The following is a 27,815-nucleotide window of genomic DNA, read 5'->3' as shown; positions in this document are numbered from 1 at the left end:
CTGACCGGGCGGTGGGGGTTGGATACGTTGAAGCATTCGTATGGAGTTTTCTTCTCGCGCCCGATCGGGCAGACCTTGCCCGGTCTGACCGGGCGGAGAAGGAAAAATACGGAACGCGGATTTTGCGGTTTTAGGTTATCTTATTTTATTATCTTTTTGCCCAAGTATCTTTTAATTAGGGATTAATATAAAACCTCCCTAATATCAGTATTAGGGTGAAGAGAGACAGAGTGAGAGCCGTTCTTGAGAAATACAAGAATCATCTTTGTAATCTTTGCAGTTTATAGTGAAATCATTCGATCTCGGTGCCCGTGGACGTAGCTATCACATCGATAGTGAACCACGTAACTTCTTGGTGTTGTTCTTATTGTTTGCATTGAATTTCTTTATTGTTTTCTTGTTTGTTTTCGACCTTTGCTTCCGCTGTCGCACAACACCTTGATTGAGAGAGTATGATTAATTGAATTTTGTAGTGTGATAGATTATGCTTCCTATTATTAAAAGGTTATTTTTTAAGATATCAAATGTAAAGCATTATATTAACATTATGGTATATTATTTGTCTACCTCCCTATATGTTTGGGTTACATTTCATATAGGAAGTATAGACTTGCTCCTTTGTAAACATCACTATGTATCTAAATGAAAGCATACTACTCCGTACTATACTTGGATAGGGGGATAAAATAAACATGTACATATATCCTCGTACACTCCCATTACATAGTGTAGTGGCTCACGTTGCCTTTTATACCCATGCGTGGTAGACTGGTAGTGCACTCCCAAACGTCGTAATGTGTATAGTGCTCATATTGCCTCATTTTCATTTCCAAAAATACAATAACTATGCAGTCGATGTAGGCATTTTCATGTTAGGACTATACTCAAACACAAACTATTTGTATTTTGTAGGGAAAAAAACCAAAAAAAAAAAGTAACCTAGAACTAGAAGAGTCTCGTTGTATGTTACTCCGTTAGTACAAGGACACAAGGTTGAAGGTAGAAAACTAAACTAGACCAACAATTCACCCAACAAAATAAACCTTAAATAAACCCTTTAAAAATGATAGGGTCTTTAGCTTGTAGAGCTTCCAGAACCTTATTTGATTCATCATCTTCCTTCATCAGATATTCTCCTGTAAAATACAAATACCCTTCTTCTTCCTTCTCTAATCGCCTTCAAATTCGATCAATGGCTGATTCTGCCTTCAACAAAATCCAGATTAAACGAGAGGACACTGTATGTTTTTCATCATCTTATAATCTTTGATTTTTATACTTTATTTTCTCCTTATTTCTTATAGTTTGACCAGATTTTTAGATGGGTATTATTTCTTGTCTTTGTTTCTTGTAATTTCTGCATGTTATTATTTGATTTTTAATGAAAATTTGGATATAATTTAGCATATTTTAGCTGAGAAATGAAATGGGATTCTATCAAATTAAGCAATTGGCTTTTTTCAGAGGGCAATTATTTGGGGGTTTTTGATGAGTATATTATGTTAGTTCTTAATGCTTTCTGGGTTTTACATTTCTCTAATTGGATTTTGTGATTTGAGATATTCTTGATACCATTATATTAATAATAACCTATGGTACTGGGTCTCAGCTATAATAATGAAATTTTTTCATGTTTTTGGTACAAAGTTTAAGTATGTTTTATACATTATACACCCATGTCGGAGTGTCGAGGATCCAACACGGGTACTTGGGGGTATATGAAGAGTCTAACTTTGGTAATAACTACTTATCAGGTAGATTAGGGAGGAGCTATTTTTTGGTTTGAGTTGTTGACTTTTAAAGCATAAGAGCGTTTCAAGGGTTCTGTTTTCACTAAAGATTTATGATTAATTTTTCGTGTATTGTTTGTACGAATTGCTAGAGCTTTGATGCATATGTTGTTGGAAAAGACGATGCTCCTGCGATTGTTGTGCTTCAAGAATGGTGGGGAGTAGACTATGAAATTAAGAACCATGCTATAAAAATATCTCAGCTGGAGCCTGGTTATAAGGCACTTATCCCAGAGTAAGGAAATTGTGGTTTCTTTGATTTTTATGAATCTTTGAGAGTATAATTTGAGTGGTCATATTCATATTAACTTGTTCGTCGTGTTTGTTTATTGTAGCTTGTACCGTGGAAAGGTGGGTTTAGATGCTGCTGAAGCTCAGCATTTGATGGAAGGTCTGGACTGGGCAGGTGCTATTAAGGATATTGAAGCTTCTGTCAATTGGCTTAAGGCAAATGGTTCGCAGAAGGTATGCGCTTGTAGGTCTGGTATTTGATTTTGCTGTGGAAAAATTGTAAAAGTTCTTGCTTTCTTTAGTTAGGCATGTTATTGTTATACAAAACTGTTCACTCCATGTACAAATTATGGGCGCGTTTTATTAATGAACCAACTTGTTTTGTAGGTTGGAGTAACTGGATATTGTATGGGAGGTGCTCTTTCGATTGCTAGCGCTGTCTTAGTGCCTGGAATTGATGCTGTTGTTGGCTTCTATGGAACTCCTTCACCACAGCTTGCTGATCCTGCCCAGGTTAAAGCTCCTGTCCAAGCTCATTTTGGGGATTTGGATAACATTGCTGGGTTTTCAGATGTGGAAGTAAGTCTCTTCCCCAAAATTTCCCCTCCCCACCTTTCACAACCCTCCACCTTGAATACAATAGCTAACTATTATATCAGAACGATAAGAAATAGTGTGTTTTGATATTCACTCTAGCTTCACTGACATGCAGCCCTTTTACACCTAATTTATGTTTAGAGTAGAACAGCATACATCTATATCCCCTCCTAAGCTCCTACAGTTGGTCGCATATGGCTATCGGAGACTCGGAGTACAGATCCTATTGACCAGAAAAGGAGAACTTACAAACTATTCTCTTATCATCTTGTATAGAGAAAATAAATGAGTGAACACTGTAAATGGTACGAAGTATGTCGTATTTGATTACGAACCCCAAGCATCATATAGTCACACTACAACTTGTTATCCAAAAAATTCTGCATTTGTGTGGTCCAAGTCTGCACAGTCAAGGCCCTTTGTCTTTGGATGTTGCATTTACTTCACATGCACCCAAAATAAATGAAAGATTAGTTAAAGTTAAATAGGTCGAGAGTTTCATTCCTAATATCTATACTCACAAAGATGGCAATCATGGCATACAAATATGTGATTGAACAGCAAGCTTTCCATGTAGATCAACTTGAGTATTATGTTATTCCATGATAATTAAACTGGGAAATGCTTTGAATACCAAAACATAGTTCAGGATTTTGCTCAATGTGATTTTATTGTCTATAAAAACTGATTTTTTTTTTTTTCTTTCATTATACTCTTCATATTACAATTATAATTGTAAAAGCAGCCATGTGTCAATATTTACTAAGGTTTGAATGCATTAGTGTGTTATGGTGAATTGGTGTTTTGGGTAAATGCATCTTTTAAGACTTTCTGAATATATATTTTTGACATCTACTTGAAATCTCAGACTGCCAAAAGTTTGGAGGAAAAGCTGAAGCTATCCGGTGTGCCAAATGAGGTTCATATCTACCCAGGAAGTGGACATGCTTTCATGAATCTGTCTCCAGAAGGAATTGAGAGGAGGAAGGCCATGGGATTGAATGATCTAAATGAAGCTAATGTCCAGCTTGCATGGTCTCGCTTCCAGTCATGGATGTCTCGTTACTTGTCCTAAGCAAATTTGTTGATCTTATTTACTGCCTTTGAACTTAGCTTTTATGTTTACTCCTGAAAATAAGCTGTGTGTCTCAGTGTGTGACGCACTTTGTACATTATGAAATGAGCAGTCATGTTTTTATGCTCAAATGCTCAACTTTCATTTTATTTTCCATGTTTATTTTTTGTTGCTCATTTGATCATTGGGTAAAAAAAACATTCAATAGATAAATTGATATATTCCTAGGTAAAATAAAATTTTAATAACATAGGGGAGTAGTATTAGTCTGCACTTATAGATGCTGAAGCAAATTTTAGATAAATTGTTTGATACGTAGTATATGTTGATCCATTTAATCAAATGTGTCGAAAGGCTTGACATTAAGTCACTAACTTGATTGTTTCATGTTCGGTTGGCATTGTGTTGTGTTGTCGTGTCATGTTAGCTTTTGTCCGCTCTATGCCTCTAGTCCTCTCCTATCTCAATATATTTTCTTGTGCCTTTGAGCAAAAACATCAAATCTTTTAATGTTCTTTGTATTAATTCTATGTTTACTAAAATAAATTAACTTTTAACATTTTTGAGGGAAAAATACAAACTAACTTTTATGAAAGGAATCAGTGTTTTCTTCAATTCAATTTAGCTCCAATCAGTTCAGTTCAGTAAATCAGAACAGACCCTCAATCAGATTAGCATTCGCTTAATTAAGTAAAAATTTCACTTATGTATATCAACAATTAATCATTCATTCCACCATAGCTTTATTTTGGAAGCATTTTTTACCAAGTAAAAAAAAAAAAAAAAAAAAAAAAAAAAAAAAAACACTTTTATTCCACAAAAAAAATCGTTACATTTTCATATTACAGTAATCAAAGCCTAACCTTCAACTTTACACTATTTATTCTTCTTTCCCTTCAATTTTGGAACCCACTTTTTGCCACCAATTTCACCAGCAAAACCCCAAATCCCAGAAAAATATGGCATCACAAAAACCTCCTCCTTCATTACCTCAAAACCCAGAATTAAGGAAAGACAAAATCAACAACAAATGGGTTGTTTTTTCTCCAGCAAGATCCAAACGCCCTTCTGATTTCAAGTCCAAATCCCCTGTTTCAGACCCCAATCTAACACAGTCGCAGACTTGCCCTTTTTGTATTGGGCACGAGCACGAATGTGCCCCGGAGATTTTCCGAGTTCTGGATGACTCGGATTCTTATTCTAATTGGAGAATCCGAGTCATCCAGAACTTATATCCCGCTCTTAGCAGGGATATACAACCCCACAATCCGGGTTTAGAAAACCCGGATTGTGGGTTTGTACCCGGGTTTGGGTTTCATGATGTTGTGATTGAGACAACCACCCACCCGGTTCATTTGTCTGATCTTCCCGGGTCCGGAGTTGGGGAGGTTTTGATGGCTTATAAAAAGAGGGCGCTTCAAATTGCTTCTTTTGATGACATCCAATATATTCAGGTTTGATTTTCTCTTCTTATGTCCTTTTTTAGTGTTGATGTTGATAATTGCATTTGGTTTATCAAGAATATATCCGTGTCCAAATGTCCAACTCGGCTATTTATTGAAAAGTTTTTGTAATTGTTGCCTTGAATCAAGTGTGGGTGGAATTTATTCTAGGATGGGAGACTACTAATTTTGCAAAAGAATAACTGGTTGATATGATTGGTTTAAAGAGTATGTTTATTATTGGTGCAATTGGAACTGAAATTACTACTGTTAGTATTGTTAGGTCCAAATTTGGTGAATTGAAACTAAAATTACTACTTTTGGTAGTGTTAGCTCAAAAATTGGTGCAATTGGAATAAAAATTACTACTTTTGGACTTTTGGTAGTGTGGGTAAAGGGTGTGATAGTTTTGTGTTTGTGTGGATATTTGGTTTTAGGATAAAGTTGTAATCTTGTTGAACTTTTTGTGTGGATATTCATTACTAATATGAAAAATAGTAATGAGTGATACATATATATGTGTCCTTTTTGTTAGATATGATGTTGCCTATTATTAGAAAGGTCTTTTGTTAGGATATTGTGAGACTTTGGGGATTAGTGTTCTTTCTAATTTTCAAATGTGTAAACAAGAAGCATTCAATTTGGTTGTTGACATTTAAGTTTTGTTGCCCATTGTTGATCTGCTTTGTTTTCAATATTACTTACAGTGAAGTTGATGTGTTGGATACGGGTACCCGTGTAAGTGTGACTTGGCTATTCATTGAAGTATTTTCGTATTAATATATTTTCAAGTGTCCATAGTCTCATACTTAAGCTGAAGTGTAGAGAATTTGACTTGGCTAGTTGAGGTAAATCGAAGAATCCAAGTTTGATGGCCTAAAGGTCTAAAACTGAGCCCCGTCATGATTGTCTAACTTTCCCCCCATCCCTTCCTTGCTTGCTAAAACCGACCATTTGATGCTGTATAGGTGTTCAAAAATCATGGAGCTTCTGCTGGAGCGTCAATGAGCCATTCTCATAGTCAGATAATAGCTCTTCCCATTGTTCCCCCTTCTGTATCTACTCGCCTTGCAGCTATGAAAGAGCATTTTGAGCAGACAGGGAACTGTATCCTTTGTGAGAAGTTACCGAAAGAGCTTCTTATTTATGAATCAAGACACTTTGTTTCAGTTGTTCCATATGCTGCAAGCTATGCCTTTGAGATTTGGATTATTCCGCGGGTTCACTCTGCCCATTTCCATGATATAGATAAGGAAAAGGTGATATTGACTGCTCCTGTTCCCTTGTAATTCATTTTGTTAGTTTTCATTTTGTGTTGACTGTATTTTAGCCAGGAAACTATATTAAGTTCATTCCTTGACTAAATGACTAAGATCTTTCTACAATCTTATAAAGTGCTAAAGTTGAATAGATGAGTACCTTTGAAATTTCAAAAATTGTGTATCGTAGCAGATATAATGTTGTTGAATAGATGAGTACTTTCGAAAATTCAAAAATTGTGTATCATAACAAAAATAATGTTGTTGAATAATGAGGATTAGCTTAGCTATTAGCAAAGAGTAAAATTGGTATATTGAGAGTTACAATATACTGTATTGTGCAAATTACTTTATAGAGGAATGGGGTTTACATATCCTGCTGATTCATGATTATCCATCCATTCTTTAGTATAAATTGGTTTGTCTGTGTATAACCGATGTTCTCATCAGTGTTATGCTCATGAATTCATAATGGGACTCATGGGAGGTCCTTCCATGTCAATAAGCACAAGTTTTAGAATTAAGAGATGTGCTGATGCATAGGAACGAGTCCAGTTGAGTACAGCTTGGCAACAGGGAGAGAAATATCAATAATCCTCTTATTGCTCAAGTCTAAATGTATTTTTCATACCATTCTCCCCCCCCCCCCCCAAATTTCCAATTGAAATTGATATTTCGATAGTAATTTACCAAAACAGTACTCGTACATTATTTCAGCTTTCACGAAACTACATTTGCAACTTTGCAGTACCAAACTGTCATTTTCATGCAATCGTTGATGTTTATATTAAGATTCTGACATTGTTTGGTCTGTGTATGCAGGCAGACGACCTTGGTGGATTACTCAAACTTATGCTGAAAAAGATGGCTTTACAACTAAATAACCCACCATTTAACTATATGATTCACACATCTCCTTTGCGAATTGATGATTCACAATTGAGCTGCAGTCACTGGTTTCTACAGATAGTCCCTCAGTTGACTGTGCTAGCTGGATTTGAAATCGCTACTGGATGTCACATTAATCCAGTATTTCCTCAAGATGCCGCTAAGATATTAAGAGAAGTTAACGTTGAAGACAGTGAAGAGATTTTCAAAGAAGTTAATGTTGAAGATTCAGAGGAGATACCGAAAGAAGTTAAGGTTGATTGTTGAGATGTGGACTCGAGTATGGAAAAGAGTAGCTTGAGATGATACGAAGTATCAATTTTTTCGGTGAATAAAAATATAATCACTCCATTTGTTTCAAAGTTATTATGATTTGTGATTTTATCATGTCATGACTATATACAATAGCTCAAGACAAGAATTGACCTGTTGAGAGATTGTAATGTGATGCATGCCACATTCGCATGTAATAGTTTATACTTAGGGTGACATAATGAATGATGTATGCTGAACATGACGTACTAATATAATACGAAGTATTCTAACATCCTTTACATGTGTACAACTCCTTCATAATATTTCTACTGATGTGATATTGTTTACATCATGGAGTATGATATAAGTTTTTATTTTTTTGACGGGATGATATAAATTAAGCTATCTAAAAAAAGGATGAGGTAGTGGAGTAGTAGTATCGCTTTTCATGTTATATGCCACTCTAGGATCAAATTTTATGGACCTCAATCTCATTAATCATGATTTACCTTGTTTGTCATGTTCTAAAATTTTATCATAGCTTTGCCTATCTATTTCGCAAACAAGGACTAAGTAGAATTATTTCTTTCTTCTAAAACAACAATAATTGTAGCTTTGCCTATCTATCATGAGCTTTGTAGTTACACTTAACATAAAATGCTTTAAGCTCATGATAGATACATGAACACACTCACAAAAACAAAAACAAAAAAAAAATAAATAAAAATGTAAAATCAACTGCTAGATTGCGAACAACTAAAAAATCAAAATATATTTTTTTTTTGACAAAAAATAAATCAAAATAATTAATAAAACAAAAGTTATCTATACACTAAAGATTTACTAGCTACATAGTGTAGACGAAACAACATTTTCACCATTTTGAACCATATAACATTGCTTTTACAATTTTTTTTTCCCTTCCAATGTGTTGATCCCTTGCCACTAAATAACTATAGTCGTGTTAGGCCATGTTAGCTACACGAAACAATATATTCGCCATTTTAATCATATAACAATATCTTCTCCATTTTTCCTACCTTAGACAAGTAATTCATTTGTACTAATCAAAAGATAAAACTTTATGCAAATCATCCAAAGGAGGCATTTCTTTCAACAACCTATCCATCTCTTTGTAAGACAAATTCCTAGACAAAAATGAATAACTCCCACCACCACCACCACCACCTCGACCCATATAATCTTGAAGGTTGTTTCCCTCACAACAATCAAGCATGAAATGGCCCTCAGACGTCGTCTGAAGGCCATGACTCGTACGTGCTAGCCTCGATTGAGGCCGAGCACTAATTTTCTCTTTACTTACTTTCATAACCCGTGAAGTTGAAGGAGCGTAAGCTATGGTGGAGTCCTTCCCAGTGAGATCTTGAACCACAGACTTGAAACTACAAGCATCAGTTTCCACATATTGTGTCTTTATATGCACAACTTTCATAGGCTGCCTTAATTTTGATCTACTAGACATGGAATTAAATCACTCTTAATAAGTGTTAAACTCTTTAGAAAATTAAGCTAAGATTTTTGGGATTTATATAAAAAAAAAATTCTCAGCTTTTTTATGTTTTGAGAAGTTTTATAATAATTAGATGATTCATTATATAGTAATAGAATGAAGCAAAGATAAGCAATCAAAAATGATTGGTTAAATAAAGTGGACCGTTACTTTTAGCAGCAGTCTATGAAGACCAAAGCCTTGATTTATAAAATAAATATATAAAATTCAACAATAGCCAATTTTGTGGATTTTTTTAAAGGATTTGGTCAAGCCAATTGAATAGGAACTAGGAAGGTTCTTTGATGAAATTAAGAAAGGCATATACTTGTATATGAATGTGATTTATCCTTGATGAAAGGTACGTGTAAATTTGTTCTAGGGCATTAATATCCCTTTTTTTTTGGGGTCCCAATAATTCAACTTATTGAACAAAGGTTATTATCAAGAGAAGTAGATGAGAAGGAAAGAGGGAAGTGGGGTTTAGTAATTTAGTACAAGGGGTGATGCATGTGGAAATTACTTGGAGGGGAGTTAAGAAATGGTCATAGATAAGGACATTTTGATCGTATGTTTGATACTTTGATTGCTCGTGTTTTTGTGATGAATTTAAAGTACTTTATTTTATTAATCCGTTTTATAATATTAGTATCATGTATATATAGCGGTGTAAATATTTGATTATAAATATCTTTAATGTTACAATAGCAAAAAGTTTAAAAATTAGATATTAATAAAGTACTCATCGAGATAGACGAATAAAATAGATCTCATATGACTATGTTTGTTATTATATATAGAGAGAAATTTAGAAGATTCCCTCTAATTTTTAAGAGTTAAAAGATTCTATATAGGATTAATATTATGAAACGGAGAAACAATATAAAATGCATGACTAAACTAATTCAAAAAGTTTCTAATTATGGTAATAAAAATAAGGGTTATTGATTGATCACTCTCACAATAAAGTCTAACTTTGTGGTTTGTTGCAATTTCGGTTCATTTTTGTTAAAAGAAAAAAAAAAAAAAAGGGCTTATTATAACTCTGAAAATTAATTCTAACTAGTGTTAGTTCCTTGCTGATTGGATTCATTTTTATTTGGTTATTTATAATAAAAAATCTCTATTTAACTTTGCATAACTTTTTCAGTTGTTTTTTTTAAGCATGACATAAATAACTTGATTTTTTTGTTCTTTGTTTAAGCAATCCAAGACTCAAAGTTAAGATTATTTGTTTTAATCTTTTTAAAAGATATTGCAACATATTACAAGTATTGTACATCAGAATTATTTCACGTTTCTGGTGATGTAATAGTGATGATGTCACAAATTGATTAAATATATTGCTGATATTTGATGTCATAACTCAATACTTCAAAAATCTAGAAGCTTCAAATAGAGAAAATCCACCATTTTGTCTAGAAGGAGCCTTGACTGATTTCTTGCTAATAATAATAATAATAATAATAATAATAATAATAATAATAAGTGATCCTGAATACTTCCATTAATCACAATTGTTGACTTTAAAATGCTTGTTAACCACTCTCTTTCACTTTACTTGTATCTCTGTTTTTGTTCATATATTATGTGTTTGCAAACATATACCGGATATGAATATGTAGTGAACTAGTGATATATGATAAATGATCATTCAACTCTTTATAGTTGACTTTTGGCTTTTTGATGCGACCCAAAACCCAATAGTCAAATTATACACTTAGGGCGTGTTTGGTAAAAAGCTTTTTAAAGAGCTTTTAGCTTATTTTGTCCAATTAGATGTTTGACCAATTAAAAAAGCTAATTTGGGTGTTTGGTATATAGCTTATTAAAAGAGCTTTTTGGACTCAAAAAACTTTTTTTGGAAAAAGCTCATTATAAGAGCTTTTTAAAATTAGCTTATTGTACAATTAGCTTTTTGTTTCTTAAATACACTAAAACAGCTAACAATTAACAGCTATTTACCAAACATTTTTATACAATCAGCTAATCATAACCAGGTAGTCAATCCAGCTACTATAACCAGCTAGTCAAACCAACTATTATAACCAGCTAATACAATCGGCTACCAGCTAATTACCAAACAGGGCCTTAGTTAATTAATGACTTTTTTATTGGTCGAGATAATCTTTGAAGCCAATATGAAAAATCTAATCTCGTTAGCTTTTTTTTTTTTTCTCTTTCCCTTTTCTTTATTTTAATCAATTCTAAAATTATTTGAATATTTTCTTTTTGGTATAATCCACCAATGATATACTTTAACTTCAAAAACTAGATGCTTAAAGTATAGTTAAGTGAATACTAATTTATAAAGATACCCTACTTAATTTTTATGATGCCATCGACTTCGTATACCAGTTAAACCTGGGCACCGTGCCGGGCCGTGCCGCCGCGGGCCGTGCCTGGCTGGCCACGGGCTGGTTCGTGCCGTGCCGGTCGTGCCGGCGGGCCCAGGATTTCGTGTCGTGACGTGCCGGGCATTTTCACAGGCCAACCCACGGCACGGCACGGCCCTCGTGCCTGGCGGGCTCGTGTCGTGCCGGCCACGTGCTGGCCTGCGGGCTGGTGAAGTTTTCAAATAATTTTTTTTTTTTTTTTTATGACAACATTATAAATTAATAAGTTTATAACGTATATAAGTTATAAAATTATAATTATAAATTAATAACTTATAAGTTTATAACTTATAAGTTATAAGTTATTAAGTTATGAATTTTATAATTATAAGTGAATATTTATGTTTTATAATTTGTATATTCAATATTTATATTTATATAATTACTTTATACTATTACTTTAAAATTTAATGTTTATGATTTATTAGTAATTGGTATATTTTTTTTTTTTTAATATGAATTTACAAATTGTAACAAAACGGGGAAAAAAGGCAAATTGGACTTTGGATGTGAATAATGCGTACTTTATATTATTATTACTTGAGTTGAGAAAATTGTACAATGATAACAATGATAAAAATCATACAATGATGGTATTAAACAAAAATTGGAAAATGATAAAATTGATATTTTTAAAATCGTACAATATACAATAATTGTCTATTCTTCTTCTCCTTCTTCTTGCTCGTCTTCGTCTTCGTCTTCGTCTTCGCCTTCGCCTTCAAGGTCATCGGCTAGTTGCATAGATTGGGAACTAGCCGAACCCGAACCGGAAGCGGAGGTTCCTTCTTTGTTGTCGTAAGAACGGTCTTGTGAGCGATTTTCCGCATCCAACCAATTTTTGAAACACACGCACATTTCTAGTGTTTCGGGTTTTAGACTTGTTCTTCTATCGTCTAAAACCCTTCCGGATGCGCTGAAAGCTCGTTCGGAGGCGACGGAGGAAACTTGGATAGCAAGAATGTCTCGTGCCATTGCCGCCAAAGTTGGATGCTTCGAGCTTTGTTGTTTCCACCATGCAAGGAGGTCGAGGCTGTTTATCTCATCGTCGTCCATGCCTTTGGTGAAGTCGTAACTCAGGTACATCTGCAACTCCGAGACGTCGCTTTGCGTTCTCCTGATTGATGAATCACCTGAAAACCTTGAAATCAAGTTAGTAGCTTGTGAAAATAAATGTTTGGCCTTCTTACTTACGTTTTTGGATGGTTGGGAAGGCCCTGAGCGAGGAACGGTGCCATATTTGGCTTCATAGACTCTATATAAAGCAAAAAACTGATCCTTCACATTAGTCTTATAGTTTTCTACATCATCGTCAAGAAACATGCATTGAAAGTAAATGTCAACTAACATAAATGTGTTTTCATACTTTTGCCTAGGATCTAATATGGAAGCAAAAATATAAATCAAAGGAATCTCACTATAATATTTACACCACTTTTTTTCCATTGCTGGAAGATACTGATCATAATCACTTTGATGGCGATGATCAGCGAAAAGTTGGGCGAGTAAGCATGCATTAGAAAGAAAGTTTTGAGCACAAGGATTGTAAACAGTAGAAAAACAATACGTCATGTTATATAATAACTGTAAAAATTGCATATATCTTTCACAGTTATTCCAATCATCATCATACAAAGCATTTTGTGGAAATTTTTGGTTGTAAAATAATGTTAACGGGCCCTTGTACTCAATTGCCTTTGTTAACATGTCATAGGTGGAATTCCACCTATTTGGGCAATCGGTTCTAATTTTTATTACCCTTATCTTTTGTTGTTTTAGAAAACTCTTCCATTCTTGGTATCTCATGTTAGAGCTATTAATAGACATAATAGCATCTCTGATTTTGCTGTAGTATGGGTCAATTGCCCGAACTCCATCCTGTACACATAAGTTAAGTACATGGCAAACACATCTAGTATGAAGAGCTTCACCGTCTAATAGTACATCGGTTAAGTTTTGTTTGATAAGATTAGTTGTGTATGTCATAGAGGTTGCATTATCAAAAGTCATAGACATCATTTTATCTCGAAGGTTGTATTCGTCTATTGCTTGCATTAAATGGTGAGCAATGTTAATGCCGGTGTGTGGGTATTCCAACATTTTGAAATGTATTATTCTTTTTTGTAACATCCATTGATCATCTACCCAATGGCAAGTCACACATAAATAGTGATATTTATAACCACTATCCCAAGAATCGGCTGTTAAAGATACTCTACAGTTAAGGTTACTCAATTCGGCTTGTAACCGGACTTTGTACTCTAGGAAATTTTTCATTGCGGCGGAACGAACGGTTTTCCTAGAGATTCTTTTATGTTGGGGTTGTAGTGCTTTGTTAATGTAGGTGTTGAATGCGTCACTTTCCGAGAAAAGAAAAGGTTGTTCGGCGTGTACTATCATTTTTCCTAGTTCATCCCTATCCCTCTCATAGTTGTATGTAAAGCCGTATGGATGGAATTGGGAAATTTTGGGCTGGGTTGGATCACTAGCTGGTTTTGCACAAGCTTTCATGTGTCTAGATAAGTGTCCCGTCCCGTTTTTGGTAACTGCAGTGAATACACTGTTACATCTTTTACATTTTGCCCATTGTTCACCATCTTTACTTAGGACAAAATAACGCCATACCTCACTCCTTCGGTTTTTCAAAAGTAGCATCTCAGTTTCGGTTAACCATTCATGATGTGTGTGATGGTTAGTAGTGGGACTAGTGGGAGTGGCAGTAGAAGGGGTAGAACCGGAGGGAATTCGGGTACTTTCTTGGCTACCTTGGCTAGAACAATAGTTTTGTTGATCACCGATATAATTAGGTGGAAATTGGTATGGTGGTAGTGGAAATTGGTTTAGTGGTGGTGCTGGAAATCCCGACGTATTATATGGCTCATAGCCCGGGGGGGAGTAAATGGGGTCATTGGTTTGACTCGTAATTTGGGGGCTCGTTGTATTTGGTGGTTCCCTAGAACTACTACTACGGATAAGTCGGCCTTTCCCCCTAGACCTAGATGATGGGTTGTTCGATGCCATAATTAACAATTAATTTTTTAATAAAAAGTGGTTAACTATAATAATAATAATTAATAACAACAATTTTAACAATAAAAATATCAATAATAATAATTAATAACAACAACTATAACAATAACAATAACAACAAAAATAAATAATAACAACAATTGTAACAATTAGAATAATTAATAACAACAATTATAACAACAACAATAACAATTAACAACAATAATAATTAAACAAGATTATTCTAATAATAACAATAAAACAATAATAAATTTAAGATTAGTTTAGATCTTACAACCGTGCTTCAACGCTCCACTAATTACGATTACGAACTTTTTAATTTTTTCCGATATTAGGAAAATAATTAGAGAATTTAAGAGAATAATTAGAGAATTTAAGAAAATAAGGATTATTAGAGATTTAGAGAATATAAGAGATAAGAAGAAGAGATTGTGATTTTGTGATTTGGGAATGAAATGGAGGTGAGTATTTATAGAATTTTTGGGGAGCAAATTGGCAAAAAACTAGCCGTTTTTTAGCCGTTTTTTTGGCTTATTAAGGAGCTAGAATAAACGGTAATATTACCGTTGGCCCGCGGGCCGTTCCGGGCCGGCACGACGGGCCAGCACGGCGGGCCATGGCCGTGCTCGTGCCGGGCCGTGCCTGGGAATTCTCAACCCTGTCCGTGGCACGGCCCGTGGCACGGGAGTTGATCTTCGTGCCGTGCCGTGCTTGAATTCGGGCCGTGCCGGGCGGCACGCAGGCCAACCCGGCCCGTGCCCAGATTTGATACCAGTTATCAATCAAACTATTGCGATTATAAAGGAGGAGAAATTAGAAGCCAAAACAACACATGACACGACTACATGAGTACATTGCCCCAAAAGGCCAAAACCAAAACAAAAAAATGAGTAGATAAACTCCATAATTAGAAGAAAGCCAAGTTATATGCTCTTCTTCCACCAAATGCCATCTTTCAAAATATAACACCACAAATCCAATGCTTACATCCACCATATTCGTTCAGCCCACTTCATTCTTAGTGCCAAAACCCCAAATTTTCCCGCCAAAATCCACCCAATTTTCTCTGCCCACCAAAATTTGCAACCCAAAGATGTCAAATTTTGGTGGGTTCTCAGTAAAAGCTCAATTGAGTGGTGAAATTGAACCAAAAACACTAATTGAGTATGTGGGTAAAGGAGGAATTGATGTGGGTGATGATTTGGTGGTCTTAATTGATCATTTACAATATGCTTGCAAGAAAATTGCTGCTCTTATAGCTTCACCTTACAATTCTAGTCTTGGAAAGTTTGTGGAAGGTTCTGGAAATAGTTCTGGGTCTGATAGAGATGCTCCTAAACCCCTTGATATTGTCTCGGTATGATTTTATTTCTTTAAGTGTACCTTGTATGTTTAGTTTAATTTCTTATTAATTACCCGTGTTGGATTCTCGACACTCGGACATGAGTATGATCAATTACACTTAGACATGTACCCGTGTTTAATAAAAGTGACCGGATTATCTCATGATTTTGTGATTGAATTCACTTTGCTCTGTTTGATAATAGATTAATTTAGTAAAGAAAGAGGTATCTATGGACATTTTTGTTTTGGTGCTTGATATTCAAAGAATTCATGTTTGTGAGTTGTGACCCTATTGCAGCTAGTTGTTTTTAGCAAATTTGTGAGTATTATCTCTCAATGTATGATGGTGTAAGTGTTGGGTATAGATGGATTTGAGATTATATGGGAGTAAGGTTGGTTTTAAAAGATACAGGAATCTGTGCCAAATGCTGTTGGGTATAATTTGTCACAATGTTGAAGTGGACTCAGGTTGTCTTTGCTCGGCAATTGCAAAGACTTCCTTGTACCTTCTTTTAGCTTAACATTTGTCTGCTGTTATAGTCCAGGTTATGTTTACATATGCCTTTTTTGTTAGAACGATTCTTTTTAGAGTTTGCCCAAGTGAATTTGAAACCTTTGTAATTATGATTTATATCACCCATTTACTGGACTGAAATTTTCATCTTTCTTTTTGGTGGTTGTTGCCCTATTGGGGTGTTGTGAACTTGGGATTAGTAAATCTAGAAACGTAAGTGATGAAATTTGTAGAGTAGATTGGAGAGAGGAACATTATTAACCGGACATACTATCATAGAAGCATGGGAACTTGGGGCATCACCTCAAGTGATCAACTCCCGCCTCTTCTGAATCTGAACTTCAAAGACCACATGTTATCTGTACTGTCAGGCAACTCTGGGAATGAGCATTAAATCTCATGATATGAGTCTCATCTGAGGATAACATGATTGATACCTTCTATTGATTGAATAAAGTCAAATGGATAGTATTACTCTGATGAAGACACTTGGTTATGCAGAATGAAATTATTTTGTCTTCTCTTCAACGATCAGGAAAAGTAGCAGTTGTGGCTTCTGAAGAAAATGATGCCCCAGTTTGTATGACTGATGATGGTCCATTTGTGGTGGTCATGGATCCTCTTGATGGTTCGCGAAATATTGATGCATCAATTCCCACTGGAACAATTTTTGGCATTTACAATCGTCTTAAGGAGCTAGATCACCTTCCCCACAACGAGAAGGCATCATTAAATTCACTTCAAAGTGGTACCAAGCTTGTTGCTGCTGGCTATGTCCTCTATTCATCGGCCACTATTTTCTGTGCCACTTTTGGCTCTGGAGTCCATTCATTCACTCTGGATCGTTCAACAGGCGATTTCATACTTACACATCCTAGTATCCAAATTCCACCTCGAGGTATGCTGAATGTTGAAGTTCATGTTGAATTTGTGGCAAGTTTAAGGTTCTTGATATTCATAACCAATCTATTTTCTACTTGTTAAATCAGCTCTTCACCTTAGATTGTGCAGTCCTTTTGTATTAATGGCTATGAGCATGGAAGTCATGAGAACAGGAGAGATTTGATCCTTGTATCTTTTAATAATATTATGTTTCGTGTACATATCAGACTGTGGCTCAAGCTCACTAAGAATGCATGTTGTTTAGAATTTTCTATTGACTGAATTACATGGTGTGTCTGGTTCTATTTTCTCTTTTGCTGTCATGCAAAGTAGGAATATCTCTTTGTTCAAAAAATGTGCAACTGGTTAAAAAGGGTCTGTTTTCTACTGATGATATCTAGCCTTTCAGGTCAGATATATTCTGTAAATGATGCCCGTTACTTTGATTGGCCGGAAGGTTTGAGGCAGTATATTGACACTGTTAGACAAGGAAAAGGAAAATATCCAAAGAAATACTCTGCCCGCTATATATGCTCACTGGTTGCTGATTTTCATAGGACTTTATTATATGGTGGAGTGGCAATGAATCCAAGAGATCATCTTCGGCTTGTATATGAAGCAAACCCCCTCAGCTTTGTCGCAGAACAGGCTGGGGGAAAAGGTTCTGATGGTAAAAGTAGGATTCTTTCCATCCAACCTATTAAGCTTCACCAAAGATTACCTCTATTTCTAGGTAGTCCTGAAGATATTGATGAGTTGGAGAGTTACAAAGATATTCAACAGACTGTTAATCCCGGCTATGAAGTATGAACGGCAGTGCATATTTGTGTCACTGGTATTGTCCAATATTTTGGTATATTTACTTTTATTTTCTGCAAATTCTGTGCAGGATAAATTTTAGAGTCACTTTGTTGTCAATTACCAGGAATCTGACCTTTGTTTTCTTCTTAAGATATATTGGAAGATTGTGTTATGAACTTTTGGTTTGGTTAGTTGTTTGCATTGGTAAACTCGGCTGTTATGACCCTAAGTAATCTGGTGGGAGTGTGGGACTGATAATGGTGCAATTGCAAGTTTTTGGCTCCCAATTGCAGGAAAATTAAATACTACAGTAGTGTTATGAAATCTGAATATCTGATGTGTGTACATGGCAGAAATTTGTAACTAGTTATCAAAAGACTTTCTGACTTTTGAGGTAAAGTAAAAGGGTGTTGTTTAAACTGGTGTGATGGAGGAAGTAATTGTATTTTAAGGTAGTTGAGATTATAGAGTAGTTTTGAATGAGGTTTTAAATTTGGATATTAAATTGTAAGGTAGTTTTGTATGGTGTTATGACTAAGTAAATTTTAAAGCTATTTCGTCCAAAATTTGGATATCAAATTAGACATCTAATATACCATCTAAAATTGGATATCTGAACGGCTCAATTTATAGTAATCACTTGTAGTGTTATATTTGTTTGATCATCCGATCCATTCAACGCTATTAACTAGGTTTGCTTGGGATGAATTATGTATGCTCATGTGTCGTGTTAGCGTTTATTATGTTAGGGCTTAAAATGATGTGCTTGTCTTATGTTCAAGCAACTTGTGCTCAAAATAAGCTAAGTGAAAGTGATGTGTCAACTTCTTGAGTAGTTTTCATAAATGATGTCATGCTTATGCTAAACTTGTTTAAAATTTTAAACTTATGTCAATGCACAGTCACCTCACTAGCTTGTCACTCGTCCCATGTCAAACTGATATACTAATATTGGATTAGGTTTTAATTTTTTATTTTTATTTTAATGTCGTGCCTAACTCATGACCTATGCACAACTCTAGCCATAGTCATAGAGGTGCTAAAATCTAACCCGGCCAACTCGAAACCAATTTGAAAAATATATGCTTTAGATTTTTGACTTTATAAACATAATAATTTAGCACAACTCAAAAATAGTATTCGTAGTAAATAATAACCCGACTTAAATACTCAAATTGACAATTCTAATCATATATAAATACGCCCACAAAAAACAAATCAGGAAAGATAGGACTACGTCAAAAGATAAAACTCACCCCTTTGAAGAAGGAAAGTGAGAAAGACAAAAAAGAAAAAAGATAAAAACAAAGGAAGGAACTACGAAACAAGTCATAGGGGAGAATAACCAGTCAATTTAGTCAAAAACACGCTTTTTTTTTTTCTTCTTCTTCCACTTCAATTTTCCTCATTCATGGCAGTTACTGCTTCTCCCACTCAACCTTCCAAACGTCCTCCAATGGCTGCCACCGCCGCCTCCAACCGCACCACTCCGCAGCCACCGCCCGCCGGCCACGCCTCCCTCCGCATGCTCTGCCCTGACTCCTCCGTCGGCGCCTTCATCGGCAAATCGGGCTCTTCCATCAAACACCTGCAACTCCAAACTGCTTCCAAAATCCGAGTTGATGACTCGCTTCAACTCGGTTCCGACCACCAAGTCATCGTCATTGTCGCTCCTTATGTCCCATTCAAGAAGATGAAGCTGTCGAATTCTCCGGCGGAGGTTGAATTTCAGATCTCGGCGTTTCAAGAGGCGGCGGTTCGAGTTTTCGAGAAGGTTCTAGAAGTTTCTGGGGAGGGTAATGCGGTGGTGATTTGTAGGATTTTGGTGAAGGTGAATGAAGCGGGTTCTGTGATTGGAAAAGGCGGGAAAACTGTGGCGAAATTGAGGAGAGAGAGTGGAGCGAAAATTAGGGTTTTGGTTGGGAATAAATTGCCTCCTGGTGTTTCTATTCCTGATGAAGTTGTTGAGGTAGCTTTATTTTTTGCTCTGTCTTTTTAATCTAATTAATTATTTTTGGTAGTATTTGATGATTAATTTGACTAACTATTGAATTTGCTGGATGTTTTGCTTTTTTTGTTTGTGTTGTTTTATATGTGATTAAAGTAGTGATGCAATAATTTAAAATTAAGACATACTTGTGTACAAAGTAAGTGACTTTATTATTTTAAGGACTAGATTTCATCTAGTTTGTAAATTATTTAACCATTATATAAGTCATTTGATGAAAACGATGATGTGTTCGATGTGGCATTGATGTAATGCGTTGTGATTGGGGAAAAAACCTATATTACCGAGTGGGTAGATTACTCATAATCTGTGCCAATCATTAGAAATTATTGAATGATGAAGGTGACGATCCAATCCAGCTACATCAAAAGTCATTTATATCGATTTAGTGTGATTAATGTGTTATATACAGCCATATACTAGTATGTAGATTGTGTAATTCATGTTGATTACGCAAATTAGGTCTAGTACACTTGCTAAGTGTTGCTATGATGAATGGAGTTTTGATTTATTGCTTTTTATCCTTGTTTGATCTAGATTGAGGGGGATGTGATGGCTGTTAAAAGGGCTCTTGTTGGTATTTGTGGCCAATTGCAAGAATGCTACACAGAAAAGTCGAGCATCAAGGAGGACAAACCTTTGGAATCCACTTCATATTCAGCTGATCATTCTCTTCATCAGATGCCATTATCTGTGGCAACTACCACTTTCAATCCTGTTGTGAGGCCAGCATTGGAGTCTGTTAGGCCTCCAGCCTCAGAATCAAAATTCCCCAGAAAAGAAGTCGTATTTAAAATTCTTTGTTCCAATGATAGAGTTGGTGGGGTGATTGGAAGAGGAGGATCCATTATCCATGCGCTTCAAGAAGAGTCAGGGGCTAGTATAGATGTTGGACTTTGTGTTGCTAATTGTAATGAGCGGTTGGTCACTGTTTATTCGATGGAGGTGCGTTGATTGCTGGTTATAATTGGCTTAATTGTCATGGAAACTATGTGTTTGGATGTGCTAACTCACTGTATTCCTTGTATTAACTTTGTAGGATGTTGGCTCAAGATATTCCCCTGCTCAGCGTGCTGTAGTTCTGGTCTATACCAGGTATGTTGAAGCCACGGCAGAGAAGGGACTTGAGGCAGGCATGAACCAGGGGTCTGCAGTCACTGCAAGACTTGTAGTCTCATCAAATCAAGTTGGTTGCTTATTGGGTAAAGGAGGTGCTATAATTTCTGAGATTAGAAAGGTAACTGGAGCCTACATTCGTATACATAATGGTGACCTGGTGCCGAAGTGTGCTGCACAGGATAGCGAAGTAGTTGAGGTAGTATTAATTCTTTTCTTGTTCCCTTCCAAGCTTTAATGTCATACTAAGTCATGTGATTTGTGTTACAATTATGTTTTTAATTCTCTCATTCTCTATTCCTTGACTGAGAATTGCCTTTTTATTCTAAACTGTTTCTTTTTTAAAGGGTATATTATGCTCTCCGTGCTTTGTGTAATTTAATGTAATGTTCCTTTTTTCATCCGTAACTATAGTATTAATTGAAATTCCTCTTAATGTCTAGTGCTTGTATTATTTTTCTGCCTGTCCAAAGTTGATCAAATACATCTCTATTCACAAATCATAATAGCCTTTTCCCCTTTTAAATTTGAAACCTCTGACACTTTGATGTTCTCATTACTTGTTTCCCTTGTTGCCTTCTCAAATGCCAGATCTCAGGGCAATTTGTAAACATACAAGATGCCTTGTATCATGTAACTAGTAGGCTTCGAAATAACCTATTCACTAGTAAAGCAATGAACATTCCAGGAAGCGGGACTGGTAAATTATTATCAGATACTAGTATTTGTGGAAGAATCCAAGATGCGACAACAGTTGGTTTGCGCCAATCTTCTGGGACAAATCAATCTGTTGGTGGACAAGCTACTTTAAGTCAGGGGTACGGCCCTTTGCCGCATCCTAATATATCTCATTATTTACCTTCAACGGGCCTTCAGACAATTGAGGTAGGGGATTGCTCCCCCCACCCCCTCTTTCCTTTTTATTTTCCAACTCCTCTCTGTCTCTCTCACCCCCTGATGTATTTTGTATACCCTTTTGAATGATTTTGTGGTGATTACAGCCTGCTGGAGTAAATCCAAGGAACTTTGTGACTTTTGACGGAGGATTGGCTTCTGCTAATACCGGAGTTCAACTTGGCAGGTTGGTAGTGTATTATTACAAATTGCCTTTTTTTTTAGATTTTTTTTTATAATTATTATTATTTCTTGAAGGTCAAAAACCTCAAATAATGGCTTTAATTTTTTTTATTTATTTTTTTTAAGAGAAAATAATGGCTTTAATTTCATCTTCTATATTATACTCGGTTTTAATTGAAAATTATATCTCAATTATGTTAAAAGGCAATCTAAAAAGCAAAGTTATTGTCATCAGCTGACTATAGTACTATACTCTAAACTTGGGATTTTATCCACTTTGATAGCAAAGAGTTTTAGGTATTTTATTTGACTCGTGAAAGTTAATACTTCGTACTTCGTATGTAAGTGGGACTGTGGGGTTTGTTGGAGAATTAAATTATTATAATAAGGAGAAAGTGGCTAAATAGTTTATTTAGAAATGATGTGAGGGGAAGGTGGGTACGATATATGTATATGTATATCAAAAACTTTTGTATACACCCGGTTTACACTAATTTTATTGTACATCGAGCAGTATAAGGGTAACTTTTACCTAATTTTAGGATAACTTTTTGCTTTTTTTGGGGTAACTTTTAACATAATACAATTTTTATATAAATAGACAATAAGAAAAGTTATATAGTGGTAATTTAATTACATTTAATCACAAATAATTGATTTTTAGTCATTTAAAATGTGATTCTTTACTAATAATTTTTATTTGTATTGGATTACTTTTATGCATATTAGGGTAACTTTTATTTATTTTAGGGGTAACTTTTGATCAATTTAGTCTATTTTTATAGTGGATGTACAATAATTATTGTACACCCGATTTTTTTAAAAGTTTGTATATACATATATATATATACACACTACGGAGTATAAAAACAAATAAATAAATGGAAAAAAAAAAAGAAGCTGTTTATAGGAAGTGTTATACTTATAAAAATGGAGGAAATAACAAATTTTTTTTTTTTTTTTTACTTCGGTGTTAGTGTATTATTATATGTTCAGCTCATAAAACAATGGAGCAATATCTATGAAGCTTTTGCTCCATGATTTGACAATGTTGATATACTTATTTGATCTAGCAAATTGCATTCATAAAGCTGCATGCGTTATATTTAGTATAGGGAATTTGATTGCATGAACAGTCATGTTATTAAAGAATGTATTAACTAATACAAGTATGTTTTAGTGTTGTGTATTTTCACTACTAATAACCAACATTTTTGTTTCAGGACACTCAGTCCAGCTATTGTTACAAATACAGTAGTGGAGATCGTGGTTCCTGAAACCTCTATTAGCTCTGTTTATGGTGAGAATGGGAGCAATTTAACTCGTATAAGACAGGTATAGTGAAAATTTTATTTACGTAGTATTCATATCCTTGAGTCTGATCTTCTTACTCCTGCTGCCCCTAAATAATTTTCTTGATTCCTAAATATAGTAAACTAGATCACGATTCTTTTCATTTGTGTAAATGTGAGAAACCAACATGTGCTTGTTTAGGAGTATAATATGCCTGAAATATGTTAAGGCCATAATGCTGTGGAAATCAGGTATTTGTAATTGATGTAGCCATTCATTTACTAGCATACCTCTGTTATACTTATGATTTCTTTTACTTTTGGTCCTTTCTTGTGGTGTGCCCTGACCTTGTTTCGACTTGGTATTCTCGGACTAATTCAGATATCAGGTGCTAAGGTTATAGTGCATGAAGCGGTTTCTGGAATAGAAAGTAGGACTGTCGTAATATCTGGGACACCTGATCAGACACAGGCAGCCCAAAGCCTCATCCATGCATTCATTCTTACTGGGTCATCCTGAGTGAATTACTTCACTTTTGGTTAACTTTTAGTTGGTAGCCGTTGTAGAGTGGATTCAGAAAATTGTACATGTTGAAATTGCAAAAGGCTGTAAATCTGTAGTTAATTCTCTTTTTTTTTCTTTTTTTTTTTTTTTTTTTTTTTTTTTTTTTGAGAAAATTTCTCTTTTTAGTTTCTGACCATGTAATAAACAAGTTTACATCGTTTGCAAGTACAAGTTTATGATGAAACTTTGCACCGTATAAATTATACAAATACTCTGTATATAGAGACTGAGCACTTACAAAATTCTCTGTTGTATATACAGATATACTATCTCTTTTTTTTTTTTTTGGGGTAAGAACTAGCATAGCTAGTTCTAACTAACCACCCAAATGACCTTCTAAGGTTTCGTGAGGTCCATGTCAAATATTCTAACCTCTTTCTGTTTCGGGCCTGACTAAGTTGAAAATTGTCTAAACAGAAGATCATAAGTCTAGGGCTGGCAATCCCTGACCCGACCCGATAACCCGAACGAACCTGACCCGAAGTTACTGAGAGAAACCCGAACCCGACCTGATCCGAACACGAATAACCTGAATTCGACCCGATTTGACCAAAATTTCATATTTCGTAATAATTTTAAGTTTTACACTATTTTTTATTGGTTCTAAGCAAAACCCGAAATTGACCCGAACCCGACCCACTGACCCGAAAACAATTTTGGTAAATTTTTAAAAAATTGAAGAGAATGTGTGGGATGTTTCAAAGTCCGAAACCTCTAAAATTTCTCAAAAAGCATGGATATTAGCCTTTAATTTTGGAATTTTTTGAACTTTTTTACTCGAAAATAAAAATTGCCGAAATGTTTACCATGGTCCCTAATACCCTCCAGGCGTCCAATTGGCTGGGTGGAACCATCCAATTTGCCTTTAAATGACCAATTTACCGGTTTACAACATGCACCGACTTCATTAATTCAAGCCTACCATGAACATTTATTACAAAATATAATGATCATTTATTATTCCAACGACATTATATGACCCCGAGATGTATCCCCTAAAATCTCATTTCTCTTCGACACCGGGCCCCGAAACTTTTTAAATTTCTAAAAAAGCATGGATATTAACCTTCAATTCTGGAATTTTTTGACTTTTTCGCACGGAAATAAAAATTTCCGAAATGTTTACCATGGTCTCTAATACCCCCTGGGAGTCCAATTGCATGGGGAGAACCATCCATTTTGCCTTAAAACAACCAATTTATCGGTTGACAACTTACACCGATTTCATTAATTCAAGTCTACCACGAAGATTTATGACAACAAATAATGATCATATATGGTTCCAAACTTCATATATGACCCCGAAATGTATTCCCTATAATTTAAAGACTTTTCGACACCGGGACCCGAATACTCCAAAAATTCTCAAAAAACGTGGATATAGCCTTCAATTTTTGAATTTTCGCCCGGAAATAAAAATTGTCGAAATGTTTACCTTGGTATCTAATATCCCCCGGGAGTCCAATTGGGCGGGTGGAACCATCCAATTTACCTTTAAACAGCAAATTTACCGGTTTACAACTTGCACCGATTTCATTAACTCAAGCCTACCACAAACATTTACGACAGCATATAATGATCATATATGGTTCCAAACGGCATTATATGACCCCGAGATTTACCCCCTAAAATCTACAGACTTTTCGACACCGGACCCGAAACTTCCAAAATTTCTCAAAAAGCATGGATATTAGCATTCAATTTTGGATTTTTTTTACTTTTCTTCGCCCAGAAAAAAAATTGCCGAAATATTTACCATGGTCCCTAATACCCTCCGGGAGTTCAATTAGCTAGGTGGGTGGAACCATCCTATTTGCCTTTAAAAGGCCAATTTACCTGTTTACAACTAATTATTACGAATGATGATAATATATGGTTCCAAACGGCATTAAATGACCCCGAGATATATCCCTAGTTTTTAAAAACTTTTCGATACTAGGCCCCGAAACCTCCAAAATTTCTCAAAAAGTGTGGATGTTAGCCTTCAATTTTGGAGTTTTTTTGACTTTTTTTTGTCCAGAAATTGCCGAAATGTTTGCCTTTGTCCCTAATACCCTCTGGGAGTCCAATTGGTTAGGTGGAACCGTCCAATTTGCCTTTAATTCAAGTCTACCACGAACATTTATGACAAGATATAATGATCATATATGGTTCCAAACTACATTATATGACCCCGAGATATATCTCCTAAAATTTCAAGAATTCTGGACACCTACCCCGAAACCTCCAAAATTTCTCAATAAGTATGGATATTAGCCTTCAATTTTGGATTTTTTTTACTTTTTTTCGCCCGCAAATAAAAATTTCCGAAATGTTTACCATGGTCCCAAATACCTTCCGGGAGTCCAATTGGGTTAGTGGAACCATTCAATTTTACTTTAAACGACCAATTTAATTACCAGTTTAAAAGTTGCACGGATTTCATTAACTGTACTCAAACCTACCATGAACATTTATGACAAGATATAATGATCATATATGGTTCCAAACGGCATTATATGACCCCGAGATGTATCTCCTAAAATTTCAAGCGTTTTTGACACCTGCCCCGAAACCTCCAAAATTTCTCAAAAAGCGTGGATATATTAGCCTTCAATTTTTGGATTTTTTTTACTTTTTTTAGCCCGGAAATAAAAATTGCCGAAATGTTAACTGTTTTGGGGTTTTCTGATGTCCTGCGGGAGAGTTACAATTCCGAGACTGGAACCGGACGCCTGTACCTGCAAAACAACGGAGACTCCTGGTGGTGGGAGCTCCGCCTCCAACGGTCAAGTTAGTACTTGATTAAGGAGTAATTAATGCGGAAATTAAAGTGATTGGGTCTCTCTAGGTGAGATTGTTTAATGTAGGTAATCTGCTTTGTTAGCGTGATCAGCCTGTTATCTCTATGTAATTTCTGTAATTAATGTGTAATCTCCCTTAATGAGCATTAAGGGAGGTATTTATAACCTTGGGAAACGTGCCAATCCTAGGTTTAGGTTAACCTAGGGCTGATTGGGCTTCCCTCGGAAGTTGGGCCTAGGTGGCCGGTTATCCCAGGTGTCATGGGAAGGACACATGTCGTGTCGTAATTGGTCCAAGGTGGACGGATCATTGCTTGACACGTGGCAGGCTCCATTGGCCCATGTGACGGACACATGGCGGAACCTGATTGGTCCACTTGTCAGATGGTGATTGGTGGGAGCAAAATCCCCTAATCATTTGCCCCTCACAGGTGGCACGTGATTGGTCACGTGTTACCTGTGACAGGTGTCGCACTGTAACAGGCGACGGCCTGCTACAGGTGTCAGTCGGCGAAAGGCCGAGAGATTTTCCCGCCCAAATTTTGAATTCTGAAAGTGACCCTTCGCCTTCTCACTTCGCCTATATAAGGGAGTGTTGACTTCAGTCATTTTCACACTTGAGAACTTTGTGAGAGAACATTCGGACCCCTGAACTTGCTCTGACAATTTGGACCTTTTCTGCCTACCGCCTGTTCTGACAAGCCGACTGCAAAGGATTTTTCAGAACTTCATCAACCGTCACTCGTTCAGGTAACTGTCGGTTCTCTTACTCTTAATTTTCTTTTTATTCTTTTTTGAAATGGCACCACGGAAGCACACAACACGACCTAGGTTAGTGATCAGCCAGTCACCGGGGACGGCTGAATCTAGGAATAGGAGTGCCGCCTGCCCTATTCCGGACCCATCTTTGCCCTTTATACAAAGTCCGACTGTATCTGTGTCTATGCAGAGCAGGATGGC

The 27,815-nt window shown here is 35.7% G+C and overlaps 5 protein-coding genes across 5 annotated transcripts; 4 read left to right on the top strand and 1 right to left on the bottom strand.

The window, feature by feature from the left end:
* The first annotated feature begins 1,003 nt into the window (after positions 1 to 1,003).
* LOC110737934 (protein usf-like) lies at positions 1,004 to 3,855 on the top strand. Its single transcript, XM_021918285.1, has 5 exons — positions 1,004 to 1,240; positions 1,883 to 2,025; positions 2,126 to 2,255; positions 2,409 to 2,600; positions 3,487 to 3,855. The coding sequence occupies exons 1-5, from the start codon at positions 1,064 to 1,066 to the stop codon at positions 3,691 to 3,693; spliced, it is 849 nt and encodes a 282-aa protein (XP_021773977.1). The 5' UTR covers positions 1,004 to 1,063; the 3' UTR covers positions 3,694 to 3,855.
* A 103-nt stretch (positions 3,856 to 3,958) lies between these two features.
* Positions 3,959 to 7,829, top strand: LOC110737928 (ADP-glucose phosphorylase-like). Its single transcript, XM_021918278.1, has 3 exons — positions 3,959 to 5,147; positions 6,104 to 6,394; positions 7,217 to 7,829. Exons 1-3 carry the CDS (start codon positions 4,653 to 4,655, stop codon positions 7,547 to 7,549), a joined length of 1,119 nt encoding a protein of 372 aa, XP_021773970.1. The 5' UTR covers positions 3,959 to 4,652; the 3' UTR covers positions 7,550 to 7,829.
* A 458-nt stretch (positions 7,830 to 8,287) lies between these two features.
* Positions 8,288 to 9,147, bottom strand: LOC110737943 (VQ motif-containing protein 10). Its single transcript, XM_021918294.1, has one exon. The coding sequence runs from the start codon at positions 9,018 to 9,020 to the stop codon at positions 8,601 to 8,603; it is 420 nt and encodes a 139-aa protein (XP_021773986.1). The 5' UTR covers positions 9,021 to 9,147; the 3' UTR covers positions 8,288 to 8,600.
* A 6,080-nt stretch (positions 9,148 to 15,227) lies between these two features.
* Positions 15,228 to 18,205, top strand: LOC110737921 (fructose-1,6-bisphosphatase, chloroplastic-like). The gene is made up of 3 exons (XM_021918269.1): positions 15,228 to 15,830; positions 16,833 to 17,229; positions 17,623 to 18,205. Exons 1-3 carry the CDS (start codon positions 15,453 to 15,455, stop codon positions 18,021 to 18,023), a joined length of 1,176 nt encoding a protein of 391 aa, XP_021773961.1. The 5' UTR covers positions 15,228 to 15,452; the 3' UTR covers positions 18,024 to 18,205.
* Positions 18,206 to 18,947: 742 nt separating this feature from the next.
* LOC110737910 (KH domain-containing protein HEN4-like) lies at positions 18,948 to 24,314 on the top strand. The gene is made up of 7 exons (XM_021918260.1): positions 18,948 to 19,983; positions 20,560 to 20,967; positions 21,062 to 21,337; positions 21,730 to 22,023; positions 22,140 to 22,219; positions 23,439 to 23,550; positions 23,890 to 24,314. The coding sequence occupies exons 1-7, from the start codon at positions 19,426 to 19,428 to the stop codon at positions 24,025 to 24,027; spliced, it is 1,866 nt and encodes a 621-aa protein (XP_021773952.1). The 5' UTR covers positions 18,948 to 19,425; the 3' UTR covers positions 24,028 to 24,314.
* The last annotated feature ends 3,501 nt before the right edge of the window (positions 24,315 to 27,815 follow it).

Source organism: Chenopodium quinoa, unplaced genomic scaffold (genome assembly GCF_001683475.1).
Source record: "Chenopodium quinoa cultivar QQ74 unplaced genomic scaffold, ASM168347v1, whole genome shotgun sequence".
NCBI classification, from domain to species: Eukaryota; Viridiplantae; Streptophyta; class Magnoliopsida; order Caryophyllales; family Amaranthaceae; genus Chenopodium; species Chenopodium quinoa.
This window is presented reverse-complemented; position numbering and strand designations above follow the sequence as displayed.